The sequence below is a fragment of the Phragmites australis genome, chromosome 19 (genome assembly GCF_958298935.1).
Source record: "Phragmites australis chromosome 19, lpPhrAust1.1, whole genome shotgun sequence".
Taxonomy (NCBI): Eukaryota; Viridiplantae; Streptophyta; class Magnoliopsida; order Poales; family Poaceae; genus Phragmites; species Phragmites australis.
In genome coordinates, this window is record NC_084939.1 from 1,219,757 (window position 1) to 1,237,522 (window position 17,766).

Below are 17,766 nucleotides of genomic sequence, written 5' to 3' on the forward strand. Positions count from 1 at the left end.
TATATGCAGATTGACCAATGTTGTCATAGTCTCACTGGAGTACAGATCGAACCGATGATATCAACACATTCATTAAGATCCAACAATCACACACGCTAACTGACAACTAAAACTGAAGCGAAGTTAACTCCCAAGCAAGCCAGCAGACATGCATGGCGGTGATTCACTCGGTGTTGCTTGAGGAGATTGGCCTTCGTCTCGATCCTGTCTTGAAGCAGCAAGGCCGAAAAACTTGAGTCGCGATGGAGCTTCGCACGCGGGATGAAGTTGTAGAAGTATCATGGATCGCCGTCGGCGATGAGGACCTTGTAGAGGGAGGAGGAGCGGAGGAGGCCGGCGAGCGCTGTCCTCCTCGGGGAAGACGCGAGTGTGTCTTGACAGTAGCGCAGAGAAAAGTTACTTACGGAGTCAGAACAGAAGGAGTCGAGAAAAGCTTGTTCCTGACGAATCTCAGGCCCAACTGCTCATGAATCCAGCCATAGCGCTTGTTGTCCTGTTGAGTCCTCACATGGTCTCCAGTTGCACAATGAAGAACAAGCTTTCAATCTCTGGTTCTTTGTTTTGTGATATCTGAAAACACTGCTCTAATAAGGTGCAATGTCTGAGGACATGCCGATTTCAACTTGCTAGTTAGGCCAGAAATGAATTGAAGTTGAGATTTACACAGGATGCGAGAATGACATCTTATAGAATGATCTTGCTCTCATTCAGTTCCATCAGTAGCTAGCTACTAACAACGTGCTTACATACTTTCATTAAGATGTAAGCAAGAACGCACGATAATCAAATTACACCCAAGCAAGCAAGCGGGCATGCATGGTGCTCCATGTCTCGAAAGTCACGCGCCACGTGGCGCGAGGACCAAGCGGGCATGCATGCAACCCAGAGCGGTCCGAACACGCGCGCGCGCCCCTGCTCGTCGCGTCTCGTCTCGTCTCCTCCCCCGCGGCGCCCGCACAACCAGCCAACGCCCGCCACCGTCCACCGGCCCTGGGCAGGCCGCGGGAGCGCGCGCCACCGCACGCTGGGAAACACCCTATAACACCCGGCCACACTGCCTCCCCTCCATATAGCACCAATGCAAAGGGGGGCGGGGGGGTGACCGCATTGCCCGCTCGCTCCACCCCTCATGGACGTCCCTCCTCTCCGGCTCCCCGATGGCCGCCGCCTCGCCACCGCGCTGCTCCTCCTCGCCGCCTGCCTCTCCGCCTGCAACGTCCAAGCCGTCACCAGCGCCGAGGCCTCCTACATCGCGCACCGCCAGCTCCTCGCCATGAAGGAGGCCGGCGGCGGCGAGGCCGGGGACCTCACGCCGGACTTCGAGTTCGACGACCGCACCGGCGCCAACTTCCCCAACCCGCGCCTCCGCCGCGCGTACATCGCGCTCCAGGCCTGGCGCCGCGCCTTCTACTCCGACCCCAAGGGGTACACCTCCAACTGGGTCGGCAACGACGTGTGCAAATACAACGGCGTCATCTGCGTCGAGGCGCTCGACGACCCCAACGTGACCGTCGTGGCGGGCATCGACCTCAACGGCGCCGACATCGCCGGGTACCTGCCGCCAGAGCTCGGCCTGCTCACTGACCTCGCATTCTTCCACATCAACACCAACCGCTTCTGCGGCATCATCCCCAAGAGCATGTCGCGCCTCTCGCTGCTGCACGAGTTCGACGTCAGCAACAACCGCTTCGTGGGGCTGTTCCCGTTCGTCGTGCTCGAGATGGTGTCGCTCAAGTACCTCGACATCCGCTTCAACAACTTCGAGGGCGAGCTGCCGCCGGCGCTCTTCGACAAGGACCTCGACGCCATCTTCGTCAACACCAACCGCTTCGTCGGCCCCATCCCGGAGAACCTCGGCAACTCCACCGCCTCCGTCGTCGTCTTCGCCAACAACGAGTTCGTCGGGTGCATCCCCAAGAGCATCGGGCGCATGGTCAGGACGCTCGACGAGATCATCTTCCTCAACAACAAGCTCGACGGCTGCCTGCCGCTAGAGATCGGCCTGCTCCAGAACACCAGCGTCGTTGACGTCAGCGGCAACGCGCTCGTTGGCACGCTGCCCGAGCAGCTCTCCAACATCACCAAGCTGGAGCAGCTGGACGTGTCCAGGAATGTCTTCACCGGCATCGTGCACGAGTCCATCTGCGAGCTCCCGATGCTCGTCAACTTCAGCTTCGCCTTCAACTACTTTAACTCGGAGGCCGCCGTGTGCATGCCGTCGGAGAAGGCGGAGGTGAATCTCGACGACAAGGGCAACTGCTTCGGCGCCCTGCGCCCGGCGCAGAAGACGACGCTGCAGTGCGCGCCCGTGCTCGCGCGCCCCGTCGACTGCAGCAAGCACGTGTGCGCTGGGTACCCGACGCCGGGGAAGCCATCGTTGCCAGGGAAGCCACCGATGATCAAGGTGCCTCCTACGCCCACGCCTGCAGAGGGTCCGGGGATATCGCCACAACCTGTGAAATCACCGTCTCCACAGCCGCCGCCGGTGCCTTCTACGCCACCGGTGCCAGATGGCAATCTTCCACAAGAACCAAAGGTGCCAACACCAGCGCCGGCGCCGGCACCTGTACCCATTAAGTCACCGCCGACGGTCTCGCCACCAGCAGGGTATGCTGCTCCGCCGCCTCCAAATTCAGGCTGGCTCCCGGTGACACCTGAGCGCCCGAAAGCCCCACCACCACAGGTGCAGCCTCCGGTTGTCTCCTCTCCGCCTCCGGCTCCAGTGGCGTCACCACCGCCACCTGTGAAGTCTCCCCCACCCGCGCCTGTGGCATCGCCACCACCGCCTGTGAAGTCTCCTCCTCCACCGGCGCCAGTGGCGTCACCACCAACGCCTGTGAAGTCTCCTCCTCCACCGGCGCCGGTGGCCTCACCACCACCGCCTGTGCAGTCTCCTCCTCCACCGGCGCCAGTGGCCTCACCACCACCTCCTGTGAAGTCACCTCCTCCACCAGCGCCAGTCGCCTCACCACCACCTCCAGTAAAGTCTCCCCCACCACCAGCTCCGGTGAGCTCTCCACCTCCTCCGGTGAAGTCTCCTCCATCGCCTGCTCCAGTGAGCTCTCCACCACCTCCGGTGCAATCACTTCCTCCGCCGGTGCCAGTGATCTCACCACCAGCGCCTGTGAAGCCGCCCTCACCACCAGCTCCAGTGAGCTCTCCACCACCTCCGACGAAGTCTCCACCACCACCCACTCCAGTAAAATCGCCCCCACCTCCAGAGAAATCTCTTCCACCACCCGCTCCGGTGAAATCGCCCCCACTTCCAGAGAAATCTCCACCACCACCCACTCCCAAGATCTCTCCACCACCTCAAGAGAAGCCTACTCCTCCATCAACTCCGGTGAAATCACCTCCAGCTCCAGAGAAATCGCAACCACCAGAATCTCCCGTTGAGACACTACCTCCTCCGGTGAAATCTTCTCCACCACAAATACCAGTCAGCTCACCACCGCAGCCGCCGAAGTCTTCTCCACCAACTGTCCCAGTGATCTCATCTCCTCCTCCAGTGAAGTCTTCACCTCCACCGGCACCAGTTAGCTCATCACCACCGCCGGCAAAGTCTCCACCTCCACCGGCTCCTGTGAGCTCGCCGCCACCTCCTCCGATGAAGTCTCCGCCTTCACCTGCACCAGTCAGCTCACCACCACCTACGCCCAAGTCACCACCTCCACCTGCTCCTGTGAGCTCACCACCTCCGGCTAAGTCGCCACCTCCACCTGCCCCTGTGAGCTCACTACCTCCCCCAGTTAAATCTCTGCCGCCACCACCACCAGTCAGCTCACCACCGCCTCCAGTAAAATCACCACCACCACCCGCACCAGTGAGCTCGCCGCCGCCACCAGTGAGCTCACCACCACCTCCAGCTCCAGTGAGCTCCCCACCACCTCCAGTGAAATCTCCTCCTCCACCAGCACCAGTTGGCTCCCCTCCACCACCAGTTAAATCACCGCCGCCACCAGCTCCAGTGAGCTCACCTCCTCCGGTAGTCTTCTCTCCCCCGCCGAAGCAAGAGGAGTCGCCATCACCGCCGACGGAATCCCAACCTCCGCCATCGTTCAACGACGTCATCCTTCCGCCCATCATGGCCAACAAGTACGCGTCGCCGCCGCCCCCTCAATTCGAAGGGTATTAAGCGCGTGCCATGGAGAGATCGATGACCAGGAGGAGTGATCGAAACAGTACATAAGATGGCGCGCGCATACACACAGCTATATGTAGCTCTGCTTTTGGCGCCAACGTGCAAGCGTGTGTGAGTAAATCCGTTCAATTTTGTACATGCTTCTTCGTGCATATTTTTGTGTGCATGTGTGTAGAACTAACTACTTGAGGCGACGGGCGAATTTGCCCAGTTATCACTAATTTAGTTGTGTTTTGATCTAAAAATTACCCCTCTCTTATTACATACGGGAACATCTACATTAATAATATGTGAGTTATGATGACAAATTTTCAAAATGTAGCTAAATTAGTACTATATAAGCAATTTCCCCTGATGCGACAAGGGGTGTAAGAGACATGGGGCGTGTGATTCTTGATGTCTTACGCTATAGCTTTATTTTTTTCTGAAAAAAGAAAGTTTTTTCTTAAAAAAAAGGAGTATACGTACTAGATGAAAGGAAGGAATTATTTTGATTTGCTTTAGTTTGTGTGATTTGAAATCTCGGTAATATGGATGTATATGATCAATGTATGATGACTATCATACCCAATTTTAATTTGTGATTCTTTGTGAATTGAATTTTAGAGCATGCAGGTGCTTTGATCATCAACTCGAACTTTGTATGGAAATGACTATATGGTCTATTCGAATTTTATTTCTTCGTATAATCTGCTGAAAGTTGCAATGTCATTTTTATATGCAAGAAAACAGAGTCATCAGTTGACAGATCAGATCTAGACCTGTCACTAATATTTGCCATTAGTAACGGGTTGAGTCCAAATCCGTCACTAACGTGTAGTCATTAGTAACGGATCGGTTCCAGATCCGTCACTGATAAGACTGCATTAGTGACGTGTTAACTATGACTGGTAAATACCTATCACTAATGTAATTTCTCAGGTAATGATCCAGCAAGGTGAGTCCTTGGTCCCCGCGACCTCCTGCAGCCTTTTTCTTTTTTGGCAAAAAAAGGGGCGATTCTTTAGCTTCGTATTTGGGTTTAGTTTGGTTTCAGTCATCAAATTTTAGAAGGAGATTACCTGTTAATGCTTGATCTGTCTTTTTTTCTGATGATTGGAGATAAGGCAGCTGTGGGCAACTGTTTAGCACCTAGTAATGTGAGCAATCTGTAGGTTAATCCTCTTCCTTTGTCACCATATCTTAGTTCATAAAGTTATCTAGTTATGTAACTATGTTGCATTGTAATGAGCCGTATCCTGTAATCCTGTATTTAGCTCTGAATTGCTTAAGAATTTCTTACGTCTCCCAATTAAAAAGTAGCAAACTGCAGATGCAGAAGAAACTCAGCTCTAGTTTCTCATTGTTCAACAGAGTAACTGTTGCTCATTGCCGAGTCTAAGTGTGACTGTTCCCGTTTGTTTTTTTGCAGAAGGATGGTTCATTGATGCACACAACCAAGTAAGTTTCTTTTCTCTTTTATTTTTCATGTTCTGCCTAATGTACTTGTACAGTAGGACTTGAATAGAAGAATCACTAGTACAAGTTTTGGCGGGGAGGAGCGTGAAGGCGGGGTGGACAAGGCAGGCTAGTGTTCAGAGCTTAGCTTAAGGAACATAGAGCTGGTTGTGTACTAATGTTGGAACATGGGTATAGTAGTCTTCTCCAATAAATGTTCACATTTTTTTTCAAGGCCAATTGTCTGTGCCCACTCCTTCATCGTGAAATTATGGATATATTAGAAAACTATTTCATTGGTTAGGTTCGCCTTTTTGTCTACATGCATAGCGAGTTTGAACAAATATTGTGAAATGGAGAAAGCATTAACCTGACTTGTATGCCACCTCGCTATCCTTGCAGATTGTTATTCTTTGCTCCTGCCTTCATAGATAGAGCGAGAGGGGGGGGGGGGGGATCATATCGACTGAAAATATGTAAGTGATCTAAAAGAAACTTCACCTTACATGGAATACAAAAAGTTCACAAGAAACAATGCATTAAATCACATTGAATTGTGATACTGGAGTAGTTAAATTGTGCATCACGTGTCTATTTTTTACTACTCAAAATCTGCTGTCCTCAGGAAAACAGAGATGCATCAGTATGTTCTATGACACTATTTTATGACCATAAAATACAGAAACATGTGCGCGTATGCGGAATTTGTATTGTTCGGCTTCATCATGTACAACTTATCCATCCATTTGAATACATCGTCAGTTAGATTATCTGCTGCCAAAGGACCAATTGTGCGGATCATACCTTCACTGCACCCACTGAAGTAGCCATTTCCTCCAAGAGTTCCTGCTGCTCCATTCCAGCACAAGACTGTAGATGTTTTGGCAACAAACGAAATCAATAATAGATTAATCCATGTTACATCAGTTTTAATATAGTAATTGAATGCCGCCAAATTTACACATCATATGTAGTGTACCTGGACAGCAGACTCAATATCTCCTAAAAGGAAGCTAGTCAGTTCAAAATTCATCTTCAACCGATGATCAGTCACTCTGTTGTCCTGTAAGCAACACTCCAAATTTACTGAAAAATTCCGAATGTTCACAACATAACATGTGTAACTGGTATTACATCATGAGATGATAGGAATCTATGTGATAATATGTCGTGTTACCTTGTAATTATATGTCCTTATCTTCTCAGATCGAGCACCAGTACCAACCTTCAATTGCACTGGTGTTAGTAGCATCCAGTGGAGGGTATAAGAAAATTTTCATAAGGGCTAACCCTATTTCCTATACAAATCAAAGAAAGGTACTTTCTTTTCTAGTCTTATCATAGTTAAAATTAGTCATAACCAAAAACTTAATTTTTGTGAGTTTCGACTGTATCATGTAAATTGTTCATTAGCATGTAAATTACTTTGCATTGAATTTGAAGTTTGAACATCATCAATTATCTATAAGACAGTTTTTGTTGCTTTCAATTGGATATAACAGTTACAAGTTATGACCTCTGAAGATAGCTCCTAAGAAGAATTGTCAACGTACCTGCAATTTCCTCTGGTTTCTTATGGACTCTTGTTGCTCCCTTAATTTTATCTCGTAACTGCAATGATTATGGCAGAGATATATGAGAGATGAAATAAGACTACACAAGAATAAGTGCATGTATTAAACTACAACATATGATTTGGCAACAATAATGAACCAGCCGGCATTCAAGTTCACTCTATTTTGAATGTACGGATTCAGAGCATTTTATTTCCAAAGTCTAGAACCAACAATGCAATTATAGTCCTAAGGTCAAAGAATAATTTTAGAAACAAAAGTTGAAGAATAACAAAATAACTGTGGTCATAGGGAGAATATGGACAAGAGTAACCTATAGTTTTGAAGGCTATATAGTAATGAGAGAATCTTACAGTTTCGCTCTCAATAATTGAAATGCACGTTCTCTGTTTTGAAGCTGTGACCGCTCTTCTGTACAGAATATCCTAATTCCCGTAGGTTTGTGAACAAGATCAACAGCTGTTTCCACCTTGTTAACATTTTGCCCTGCATTAATCGAGATATTTGACGATGCTCAGTTGAAGCGACATACTACAAAAATCCCAGTACTCTACTAGGACATGACACAGTCTAAAAGTGATATTACCTCCAGCTCCACCAGATCTTGCCGTTTTAAGTTCAATGTCTTTTGGATCAATAACCACATCAACTTCATCAGCCTACTAAGCCATTGAAACAACATTAGGCTTCTGAAAGAAAAGGGATTCATGCCATAAAATTGCATGCAAATATCCAATAGTTCACCTCCGGCATAATTGCTACAGTTGCTGTTGACGTGTGAACACGGTCCATAGTCTCTGTCTGGGGAACACGCTGAACACGGTGTACGCCTGACTCAAACTTCAATTTACTATAGACTTGTTTTCCCTTGACCTCCATCACATATGTCTTGTATCCACCCATTTCTGCCTGAAAGGTTCAATTTGTGAGCAGCACGTCGTTAATCATTATTCAGTAGTCAGGTTAAGGTTGCAAGTACATACTTCTGAGCAAGAAACCGGCTTAAACTTCCAAGAGTTGCGCTCACAATATTTTTGATACATGCGTACCTACAAAAAAGCCATTGACATATTTAGTTATGGATTATGTGAGTAAAATTGTAAATACAATGCACTAGTATATTGGAAGTATAACTGCTATAACAATAGTAATTGAACTAAGATGAGCTTATATTCCTACAATTCGGAATCCTTCTTGCACATTCATTATTTGTTAGATTTCTCTCCACATAAATATCAACTTCTGTTCAACAAGCTTTAGTATACTATTATTTGAACAGAATGAAAGACAGGTCTGTCTCAGTTGCTAAATTGTACTCAATTTGCATAAATTATCATCTACCTACAAGGTCACCAGCCCAAATTCCAGCTTCATCACCGCCAGCACCTGCTCTTACTGCAGAAATGAAGAAAAGACACTTCTCAATTCCGAAACATGAACAAAAAGAAAGTGACAACACAACGAACACTCTCATGGCATGACTGGATAGCTGATTGAGTTCAAACATACAACTGAGCACTGGAGATGTACCTTCAAGTAAGATGTTGCGTGAATCTAGAGGATCGCTGGGAAGCAGTAGTAACTAATATGAAGATATAAGAACAATGAGAGCCACTTCAACATGTCTAATGTATACTTTCTCCAACGAAAAATAGAAATTTACACCCTAGAATGCATGCAGTTAAACATATTGTCTAGAATTTATGTAACTATCATGCAGAGTGTCACATCATATTCACCTTCAATTTTTCCTCAAGCTCTGCAAGCTGGTTAGATAAGGACTCCAGCTCTGAAGCTATCATCTCTGCCATATCAGGGTCATCTCCATTCTCTTTCTCCAAAGCTATCATTTTGGCAGTAAAAAGAGCTTTGTGAGAGTCTAGTACTTCATCCCAGGCACCAGAAATACTGCAGCATACTAACCTTTTGTCTGTTCAAGTTGCCTCTCACAATCCTTAAACTGCCTGTATACAGTCACAACCTAAATGCTTTCGGCAAAAAATGAAAAGTGTGATGTAAAAATTGATGGAAATGAGCTGCTCAAATTCCGCTATAATTGGGTAGACACCAAAAGCAAATGCCATTGTGAGTAAGCCAAATACCTGATCCAGTTCAGCAACAGACTGCGCAAGTTTTTGGTATTCACTAGGATCGGAAACAATGTCAGGATCTGCTAACCTAACCTGGAGTAGATACTCACTCATCATATTTTCAGTGATTGGTAAATCGATCCACAATGAGATCAAATTGAAATCTGCCACATTATTGTAAAAGCATTAAAATTTTCATTGTCTAGATATGTTTTGCTTGCCTCCAATAACGAAGTCAAAAGTTCAGAAATTCTTTACAAATTTTGAAGTTCATATTTGAAAATGCCAAAAAGAAATGAAAAGTGAACACTGAACAGAGAACCATACCGACATTTCTTTCCAAGCCTTTTCTGCAGAATCCAACTTCGCTATGAGGTACGGCTCCTGCATGAAGCATATAAAAGAAATACTCATAAGGCTATCATATAATGGCTTCAGTTCAAGTACGAAAGGTAGGATTCTTAGTGCCCAAATTAACCACCCAGCGTCCAGCATGAATAAGCAGCAGCAGAATTTCCCAATCCAAAAATTCTGAAACTGAAGGAAAGGAGACATCAATTGCAGAGTAGTTGATTCAGGATAAGTGACAACTACAATAACCACATGCTTCACCATGCCGTTTCGATCCAAGAACCAGCCTTCACAAGCCAATTGAACCCCCAAACGATTCGGAACCCATTGTAGTATTTCCACGAACTGGTCGAGGAATGGGGCCAAGACGACCGCCCAAAGCGCGTACAGAGGGCAAGAAAAGGCCAGTTACCGCCATGCAGACCACCGAGGACGAGAGCCTCCTGCGCCGCCTGCCGCGGAAGAGGGGAAGGCTGGGGAGCGGAGCCCGAGCGGCGGGGACGGCGCGGGGAGGCGCCCTGAAGAAGCCTGCCACGAAAGCCTCCATCTTTCCACTGATGAAGCGGAGGGGGCACGAGAGGTGGCGGTGAGAAGCAGCTGAGGATAGAAGAAGACTGGAGCGCGGCTTCTCCAGTTGCTCCGCGACAGGACTGCCTCGTCAAGATTCGTGCGTGGAGTCGTCCATCGGACGGACCGGCTGCCAGTAAGCCATTTCTTTTTTCTTCTTCTTTTCCTTTTTGGAAATTGGCCAGGTGCTCTTCCTCCAATTATTATTTTTTTCTTTTTGAAAATTAGCCGAAGACGCCGTAAGACGATCGCTGTTGAAAAATACAATGTATATGCACACAAGAGTCACTAACTATAGACAACTGCACCAAAAAATTCGTCAGGTCTTCAATAAAATCTTCTGAACAGTGACAACTCAGAATTTGTGCATAAACATCTTGCATGGACCAAAAACTTACGGATACAAAATTATGTCTAGGGAGAAATAGGTTTAGCGTTGAATGGTAGAAATCGAAATAGCTCTAATTCCCAATCACAATACAACATTAATTTCCAACGGAATGCTCGAACACTGTACAGTTCTGCACTCTACAGATTCTGAGGCTTTCTTGGTGTAGGTGACCTTCCTTCCATCGTTTGCAACCGTTGCTTCAGATGGAACACTTCAATCTGGCAAAGCAATGTCAGCATGCCATGTCGGTTTCAGTGTTACATGAACTAGGATGCAACTGTGAAACAGGACAAACTTGACAAAACCATGAAAAAACAGACAGTGATACTCTTGCACTAATACGCGTTTACCTGGAGCTGGAACGCCCTTGGGCGTTCTCCTGCTAGAATTCCGCGAGTCGAGTGCAGCTCCTGAGCATGGATGAAACCAAGCAATCAGTATTGTATTACAACAGCATAGATAGTAGCAGTAAAAAATGGAGCATAAGAAGCTAATTCTCTTGCCTTCTGGGTCTCATCCATGACGGCCTTCAGGAACGCCACCTCGCGCTCGAGCCGCACATTGTCGGCGTGGACAGTGTTCGAGAGATTGTTTGACTCTTCCTGCGCCAGTTCTAGTCCGGTCACCTTCTCCTTCAGAGCCTCGACCTCCCTGTCCCTCTCAGCGAGCCTCTTCTCCAGCTCACACTTGCTGTCAATGACCAAAGATAGGTTCTTCTCCGCTTCATCCTTGCTCGCCATCGCAGCTGAAAGTTGCTCTTCCAACGCCATGTTTCTCCTGACTAAGTTGGCTATCTTGGTATCGTAATGATGGTTGATGTCTGAGGAACTTCTGCCCAACCTCCTCGCTTTAGCATCAGCATCTGGCCAGTGATGCATGTCGTTCCGTGGTTTTTGCTTTGTGATTGAGGGTAGCTCAGAACAATCGTCTGTGTCCTTGTATTTGTCATCATCGATTGGTTTCTGCAGTTTTTGGGCCAGGCTGCACTCCTCTTCCTGACGGAACTGCCTGCGTAGTGATGAGCTCCCAAGGTTTGAGTTCTGTAGCAGCGAATCAGGGAGGGATTTCCTCACAGACGAGTTTTCAGCTGTGGTTGCAAGGCTGCTCCTCGCTACAGAGCTAGTAGAGTATAGAGGAGCACAATTGTTGAGGTGATCAGCAAGTTCCCTCGGGCTCGGAGGAGAGTCGTCATACAGTAAGGGTTCCGCACCAGGGGCAGACCGCCAACTTAAACAGTGCTCGTTTTGCAGCACCACTAGTACTTCAACCTTCAAAAACACAAAGTAATGGCAATTTAGGGATACTGACATTGGTCGTAGAAATGTTCTGAATTTACTTCAGTTACAAAAAAAATAGAAGCCTTCATTTCTCTAAGAAGTTCAGTTCTTTCACCGTGTCAGATGGTTCCTTTTTGTTTCCTCCAAAAGCAACAAGAACAATCCTGTCCCTGTAGTACAATGGAACCATGCTGAATCCCTGCAAGAGTTTGTCTTCAATTGTTCAGAAACTAGAGAAAAAGTTATCAAAACATAAATAAACAGAAATCTCATGGGGATTCTTCCCTATATCTGCTATCATGGGCATCAAATAATGTTAAAATTTGACTTTCACTACTTTAGTATAATTCCATCTCCATGGAAAACTATTCCAATGATATATATTTCAACAGTTAGTTGAAGCTTCAATTCTATGCAATAGATTTCATAAATTTTGAGGCATCCTAGTATGCCGTTCTCCAGTTTAGGAAGTTGCCATCCTTAAATATTAGAAGGGATAATTCCTCTCATGCCATTGCAAATGGTCCAAGTCCCTAATTTGCCATCGCAGAACCATAAATCCCCCATGTGCCATCCGGTTGCAAATTATTGACCTTATATGCCATTATTGACTTTTCAACTTGTAACGGAGCTGTAAAAAGACCTTCTTGCCCTTGGCTCAGGCCCAACTATCATCCCCCTCCTCTCTCTCTCTCTCTCTCTCTCTCTCTCTCTCCCTCCATACCGTTCTATCTTGCATAGAGAAGTGCCGCCACGCGACCGCCGATGCTTGAGCTCACCATCCCATCGCTGCTCGGTGTCATGCTTGAGTGGGAGAGGAGAGAACCTTATCTCCTTCCCCTCCTGGCCTCCCTACTCCCTCTCCATCATTTCTCCCCACGCCGCACCGAGCTCCCCTCCACTATGTCGCGTGCCGCCAACCAAACCCGATGTGCCCAAGGTCAGATCCGCCCAAGACGAGCCTCAAATCTCGAAGAGGAAGTTCGTGCAAGGCGTTTTCCTATGTTTCCCGTGCAAATCCCGGCCAAACCGAGCTCAGCTCTACGCGCCTTCTATCCCGGCGCCTGTGAGCTTCTCCACCACCACACGAATGAACCACCACCAGTGATCCTTCTCCTTCCGATTTCAAGCCACAGTGTGCTTCCCCTTGCGTCTGTCATGCTTTGGCGCACGCTACCTCAGCCTCGGACATTCACCGGCGTGGCCCTTCGCGCGGGCTGAGCACCACTGGGCCATGGCCCACGCTCTGGTTGGGCCCACCGGCCAAGTTTCGCTCAAGTGAGTTCGCATTCGCACGCTGAGGCTTGTGTTGCCCTTCTCCAGTTGATTCGTCGCCGGAGTCGCCGCCGACGAGGGCACTCCACTCTCTCATGGCCATCCGCTCCATCCACAACGCACAAAGACTCTTCGGCTCCGTCGGCGGTGACGTTGTCACATGGAACACCATGGTCAGCTTGCTCGTGCAGAGCGGCTGCTGCAACGAAGCCGTCCAAGTGCTCTATGACATGGTCCAAACAGCGTCACATTCGCGAGAGCGCTCCCAGCAGCTCTGAGGATCGGTAGCTTGGGTTGTGGAACGCCATGATCTATGGGTACACTCAGGCCGGCCTGAACGAGGACGCGTTGGAGCTCTTTGCCCGGATGGAGGCCGAGGTCGGCATCATGCCCTGCGAGACCACCATGGCAGGCGTTCTACCCGCGTGCACGCGCCCCGAGTCATTCACCGGCAAGGAGGTCGTGCACGGGTATGTCGTGAAGCACAGCATGGCAGACAACCGGTTCGTGCAGAACGCGCTCATGGAAATGTACGCGCGCCTCGACGATATGGACGCCGCTCGCAGGATCTCCGAACGTCCAGAGCGTGGAAGAAATGCCAGAGGTTGATGACAAGGGTATTCTAGGCAATATGAAGAAATGTTAACGGCAAAAACTGACAGGGTTAACGGTGACAGCATAGAAGGGTAAGAAATTGCAACCCGATAGCACATATGGGATAAGACATTTTGCGATGGCAAATCTGGGACCAACGAAAATTGCAATGGCAAATAAAAATTGGCCTTATATTAGAAAGATGGCTTGCTTGCGAGTGCTAGCCACTAAACATGAAAGGTAAGCCAAGCAAGAACTGCACTTACTTTCTTCGTAGTAATTGAGGAACTAGGAGGCACTACACAAACAGACCATTTGGATTCCAGAACATCAAAGACCACTGTTTCAGGATGCCCTGAGGTAAGATTTTCTGTTAGAGATTGCCCATGGGCCAAGGTAGCAAAATTACCAACTCTTCTGAGGAAGCATACATACTACTGAGAAATGAAACTGAACCACTAATCTGCCATGGCATATCAATGGTTGAAAGGATGGAACTTACGTTTTTTCTTGCTTCCACCGCCTGTAATATACCATTTAGTGCCACAAAGAGCTCCACAGCAACCTGCTCGAGGCGATGGATGATGACCATGGGTTTTGACCCTTGACCATACCATCTAACAAGGAGATCAATTTTCAGCAAGCTGTTAACAAGCAAAACCTACAAGGAAACCTGACAAAACTTACTGTTTCGAAGTCTAGAGCATGAATATCATTTAGGGTCTTGGACTTCGACTGACCTCCAAAAATCAACAGAATTCTATCATCATAAAGTGCAGCTACATGATTTGATCTTGGAGAAGGTCCAGCGCCTCTGAAACAGTGAACTCAGAATCAATAAAAGAAAATTGCATACTGGAGTACAAGATAACAATTCTAACATTGAGATGCGTTAGTGCAGGGACAAGCTAAAATGAATTAGATCCATGTAGGACTATAAAATTTTGACATTTCAAGGCACATTTCATTTTCCTTTCTTAGTTTTTTACATGACACCTTTGAGTTGTAGACAAGAATGACTCACTTGTAGTTCAAAGGAAGCCAAGTTGATGACTTCAGATCAAACATATGAAGGTCATGTAGTTTCTTCCCTTTGGCATCCTCACCTCCGAAGAGAATTAAAACAGGACCTGCTCTAATCACTGTATGGCCGCTTCGAGACACCTGAAATTATAAAATCAGGGTAATCCCCATCATTTTACAAGAATACTTGAAGCACTGTACAAATGAATGTTCAAATATTACCGGGATATCACCCTTGGCTTCCATATGTGACCAGAACTCAGTTTCCATATTGAAGGTCCATACTGCAGTAAAACAAATGATGAATTCCTAATTGTCTCTGTTCGAATTTTAGCAGAGAATCAGATAAATAAAAGAAATATATATGATTTGGACAAATAAATAGCACAGGCAAACCTGATATCTTGTCAGAAGGTGGATCACTTTTCCCTCCCACAAGAATGACATTCTTCCCCCATGGAACCTAAACATCACAGAAAACAGGTTCGATCAATGCCAGGTAAACGTTGTGTAGCGTGATGAAAGGCAAAGCCAGAGGAGAAGAAAGGCGATCCTTGTTTTTGGACTGATATTGCCTTGGCAAGGAGGCTATCAGAGTGCAAAAGAGAATATTAATTTTACCTGTCAGAATTCAAATTCCAGTAAAATCTGATACAAGGGACCTTTTTTTTTAAGGTTAAAGATAAGAGACTTCAATTGGCAGTTCTCAATATGTATTTAGAACACTAATGCTGAGAAACTGACATAAAGAGCTGAGTAGTGAGAGAATGATCGGCTCCAAGAACCATACCAGACAATGACCTTTACATGGTTGCAACTTCAGAGAACGTCCATTTGTTGATGATCGAACTTTAGGAGCCACAGAATCCCAAATAAGCTTGTCTAAGCTCAATATCTGAATGATACATCGAAGATGAGATCATGAAGTTAGGTCATAACTGGAATAGTGTTCATCCATTACCTTTGTATCATCTAGCAAATGATGACCAGAATCACCACCGAAGACTACCATTTTGCTCCCTACCATGGCTGCTGCGTGCTGTTAAAATGGAAACCAGAAGAATGTGATACAAAGACTTCAGAACAATAGAAGCCTAACCGAATAATGATGAGGACAAATCAGAATTTTAATATGGTTAATTACATCAAAACGAGGAACTGGTTTGTCACCCTCCGTTGACAGCACCGCCCAATTCTCTGAGCTCTCAAAAGTGTGTCCATTGAGATCGAAAGTATCAGATGAGCAGCGCCAAGCAAGGTCATCGGCGCGGCCACTCACTGAGGTGGTCACTGGGTCCTCTCCCTGGACAAACCCCATGAGCTAATAAACTTTAAAGTCATGGATACAACAGAATCGGAGAGCAGAAAAGCTCACATTGGGGTGACTGAGTCGCTTGGTGGGCCGAGAAGGGCTTCGAGAGCCATGGAAAGGATCGTTTATATGACCCTTCAACCTGCAGAAATCACATGGCAATTAAAAGGTGAGAGCAAACATAATGAATGTACAAAGAGAAACATAATTAGGCAGCTTCTGATTATAATTTGAAAGAAATGGATCTACGGTAAATGGTTCAAGTTAGCACGGTAAGAAAATTTCAGCCTTGTCACTACACCTACAGAAACAGTCACTTATACACAAGAATAGGATTTGTAGGGTTACAGAAAAAGAAAAACAAGCATATGTTTATAAAAATCTCCCAGAAAGTTCACCATTTCTAAAAGCACCTATTTCCTCAATCCAGACGTTGGGGCTCACAGAAACCAAAACCTCCTGTAAACTAGAAAACAGCAATGAAAAATTCTCTCTTTCATGAGATGAAAAGGACCAACATTTTTCTCGCATATGAACCCCTAAATCATATGAACGGGAAAGTGACCACAACCAAATCAGGAACACTAACTTGAACATCTCCTATAATAAATGTTTTGCCTTCCATAAAAAATAAAATAAAATCTTTGTAATACGGTAATACCCACCAACAAAAACCCTAAAGAAACCAATATCTACCAAGTTTTAGGATAAAAAGAAAAACGGAGAAATGGATACGAACCAAAAAAAAAGATGAGCTAAATTTATGGGGCAGTGACTAAAATCTCACCTCCCCAGCTTCATCCGGCGACGAGAGAAGCCAAACATCTTCGGCATAGCGACCTCTTCTCGAGCTCCAAATTCTTCCCGGAAACGGAGAGATTAAACTGAACCCTACCACCGCAATCTCTTGTCACCTGCAAACAGGGAGTTGCGAAGAAAAAAAAGGAAATGAGGTTAGTGGAGCAGTTGGGACGGGGCGCACGAAACCATGTCAAAAATAGAAGGGAAAGGACAAAAATTTCCTTTCAAAAAAGGTGCTGCCTTTGGAACTTGAGCGAGAACAGGAAGACATCAAACAGTTGCAGATACGGATGGGAAAAAGGACAGAAATTTCGGATCCAGGAAACCAATAGACAAAGCAACACCAAAAAAGAAATCAAGATACACCAACTCTTCGCTTGGAGCCAGAACAAGAGTAACACCAATACATTTATTTTAGCTTCTTTTTTCTTAACAAACATCTTTTTTAGCTTCTCGAGAGGTTCCATTGGCATTGCCAAGAAGACAAACACATCAAAGTAAGGGAAAAAAAAAGATTAAGCACAGAGCCCTACTCCTTGGATCGGAGCAAGATGAGGATAGCGGCAGCACTGTCCCCAAACCCAGCGTAAATCGCACTAGTAATAAGTGTGGAAGCTCGATGAGTGTGAATGGTAGAGGCCCTGTAGCAGCTGCGGCGCAGGAGCTGGAGGCGGCAGCAGCGAAGTCTGTTTGTTAGAGTTTTGAGAGTAATTTTTTGTTAGAATAAGGAGAACTTTATTAAATAGTAATTTTCAGTTTTTATTTCTCGAGTAGAATTTGTAGAGTAATTCTCTGAAATTAATTAAAAGTTAGGAGTTGAAAAAAACAGCTTCTCTTAATTCATTTAAAAAAAATCATTTTTTCCGTATATTTTATTTTAAAAATTCATCAAAAAATCGTTTTCAACCACAGAATCACTTTCTTCAAACAATC

The 17,766-nt window shown here is 46.3% G+C and overlaps 3 protein-coding genes across 6 annotated transcripts; 1 reads left to right on the forward strand and 2 right to left on the reverse strand.

Annotated features, from left to right (window-relative positions):
• The first annotated feature begins 1,129 nt into the window (after positions 1–1,129).
• Positions 1,130–4,247, forward strand: LOC133901003 (leucine-rich repeat extensin-like protein 3). The gene is made up of 2 exons (XM_062342296.1): positions 1,130–2,485; positions 2,750–4,247. The coding sequence occupies exons 1-2, from the start codon at positions 1,130–1,132 to the stop codon at positions 4,133–4,135; spliced, it is 2,742 nt and encodes a 913-aa protein (XP_062198280.1). The 3' UTR covers positions 4,136–4,247.
• Positions 4,248–6,099: 1,852 nt separating this feature from the next.
• On the reverse strand, positions 6,100–10,201 carry LOC133900338 (peptide chain release factor APG3, chloroplastic-like). 4 transcript variants are annotated; one of them, XM_062341432.1, is made up of 15 exons: positions 10,006–10,201; positions 9,570–9,626; positions 9,255–9,335; positions 9,076–9,133; positions 8,892–8,995; positions 8,683–8,734; positions 8,498–8,547; positions 8,136–8,201; positions 7,897–8,061; positions 7,739–7,811; positions 7,506–7,638; positions 7,132–7,189; positions 6,756–6,803; positions 6,558–6,641; positions 6,100–6,448 (listed from the first exon to the last, which is right to left on the reverse strand). In XM_062341432.1, exons 1-15 carry the CDS (start codon positions 10,138–10,140, stop codon positions 6,377–6,379), a joined length of 1,236 nt encoding a protein of 411 aa, XP_062197416.1. In that variant the 5' UTR covers positions 10,141–10,201; the 3' UTR covers positions 6,100–6,376. The 4 variants fall into 4 exon arrangements, 3 of the variants coding, with proteins under 3 accessions (XP_062197416.1, XP_062197415.1, XP_062197414.1); XM_062341431.1 differs by having other exon boundaries at positions 9,570–9,779; positions 9,855–10,147; XM_062341430.1 differs by having other exon boundaries at positions 9,570–10,147.
• A 268-nt stretch (positions 10,202–10,469) lies between these two features.
• On the reverse strand, positions 10,470–17,524 carry LOC133900337 (acyl-CoA-binding domain-containing protein 5-like). Its single transcript, XM_062341429.1, has 16 exons — positions 17,367–17,524; positions 16,820–16,946; positions 16,096–16,174; positions 15,865–16,023; positions 15,682–15,759; positions 15,511–15,615; positions 15,117–15,183; positions 14,943–15,004; positions 14,722–14,861; positions 14,385–14,511; positions 14,200–14,314; positions 13,964–14,052; positions 11,944–12,027; positions 11,055–11,819; positions 10,902–10,961; positions 10,470–10,769 (listed from the first exon to the last, which is right to left on the reverse strand). The coding sequence occupies exons 2-16, from the start codon at positions 16,864–16,866 to the stop codon at positions 10,689–10,691; spliced, it is 2,058 nt and encodes a 685-aa protein (XP_062197413.1). The 5' UTR covers positions 16,867–16,946; positions 17,367–17,524; the 3' UTR covers positions 10,470–10,688.
• Positions 17,525–17,766: the final 242 nt, after the last annotated feature.

What these genes read in the sequence shown, in the direction of transcription:
- LOC133901003 (XM_062342296.1), top strand. Translation starts at nt 1,130, where the DNA reads ATGGACGTCCCTCCTCTCCGGCTCCCCGATGGCCGCCGCCTCGCCACC. An exon ending in CGTCTCCACAGCCGCCGCCG is followed by an intron (nt 2,486 to 2,749) that starts GTGCCTTCTACG and finishes CCACCTGTGAAG; the next exon opens with TCTCCCCCACCCGCGCCTGT.
- LOC133900338 (XM_062341430.1), bottom strand. Translation starts at nt 9,857, where the DNA reads ATGGTGAAGCATGTGGTTATTGTAGTTGTCACTTATCCTGAATCAACT. An exon ending in AGCCGGTTTCTTGCTCAGAA is followed by an intron (nt 8,062 to 8,135) that starts GTATGTACTTGC and finishes TGAACCTTTCAG; the next exon opens with GCAGAAATGGGTGGATACAA. An exon ending in ATATTGAGTCTGCTGTCCAG is followed by an intron (nt 6,449 to 6,557) that starts GTACACTACATA and finishes AAACATCTACAG; the next exon opens with TCTTGTGCTGGAATGGAGCA.
- LOC133900337 (XM_062341429.1), bottom strand. Translation starts at nt 16,866, where the DNA reads ATGCCGAAGATGTTTGGCTTCTCTCGTCGCCGGATGAAGCTGGGGAG. An exon ending in CGGTGGAAGCAAGAAAAAAC is followed by an intron (nt 14,053 to 14,199) that starts GTAAGTTCCATC and finishes ATCTTACCTCAG; the next exon opens with GGCATCCTGAAACAGTGGTC. An exon ending in TCATGGATGAGACCCAGAAG is followed by an intron (nt 10,962 to 11,054) that starts GCAAGAGAATTA and finishes ATCCATGCTCAG; the next exon opens with GAGCTGCACTCGACTCGCGG.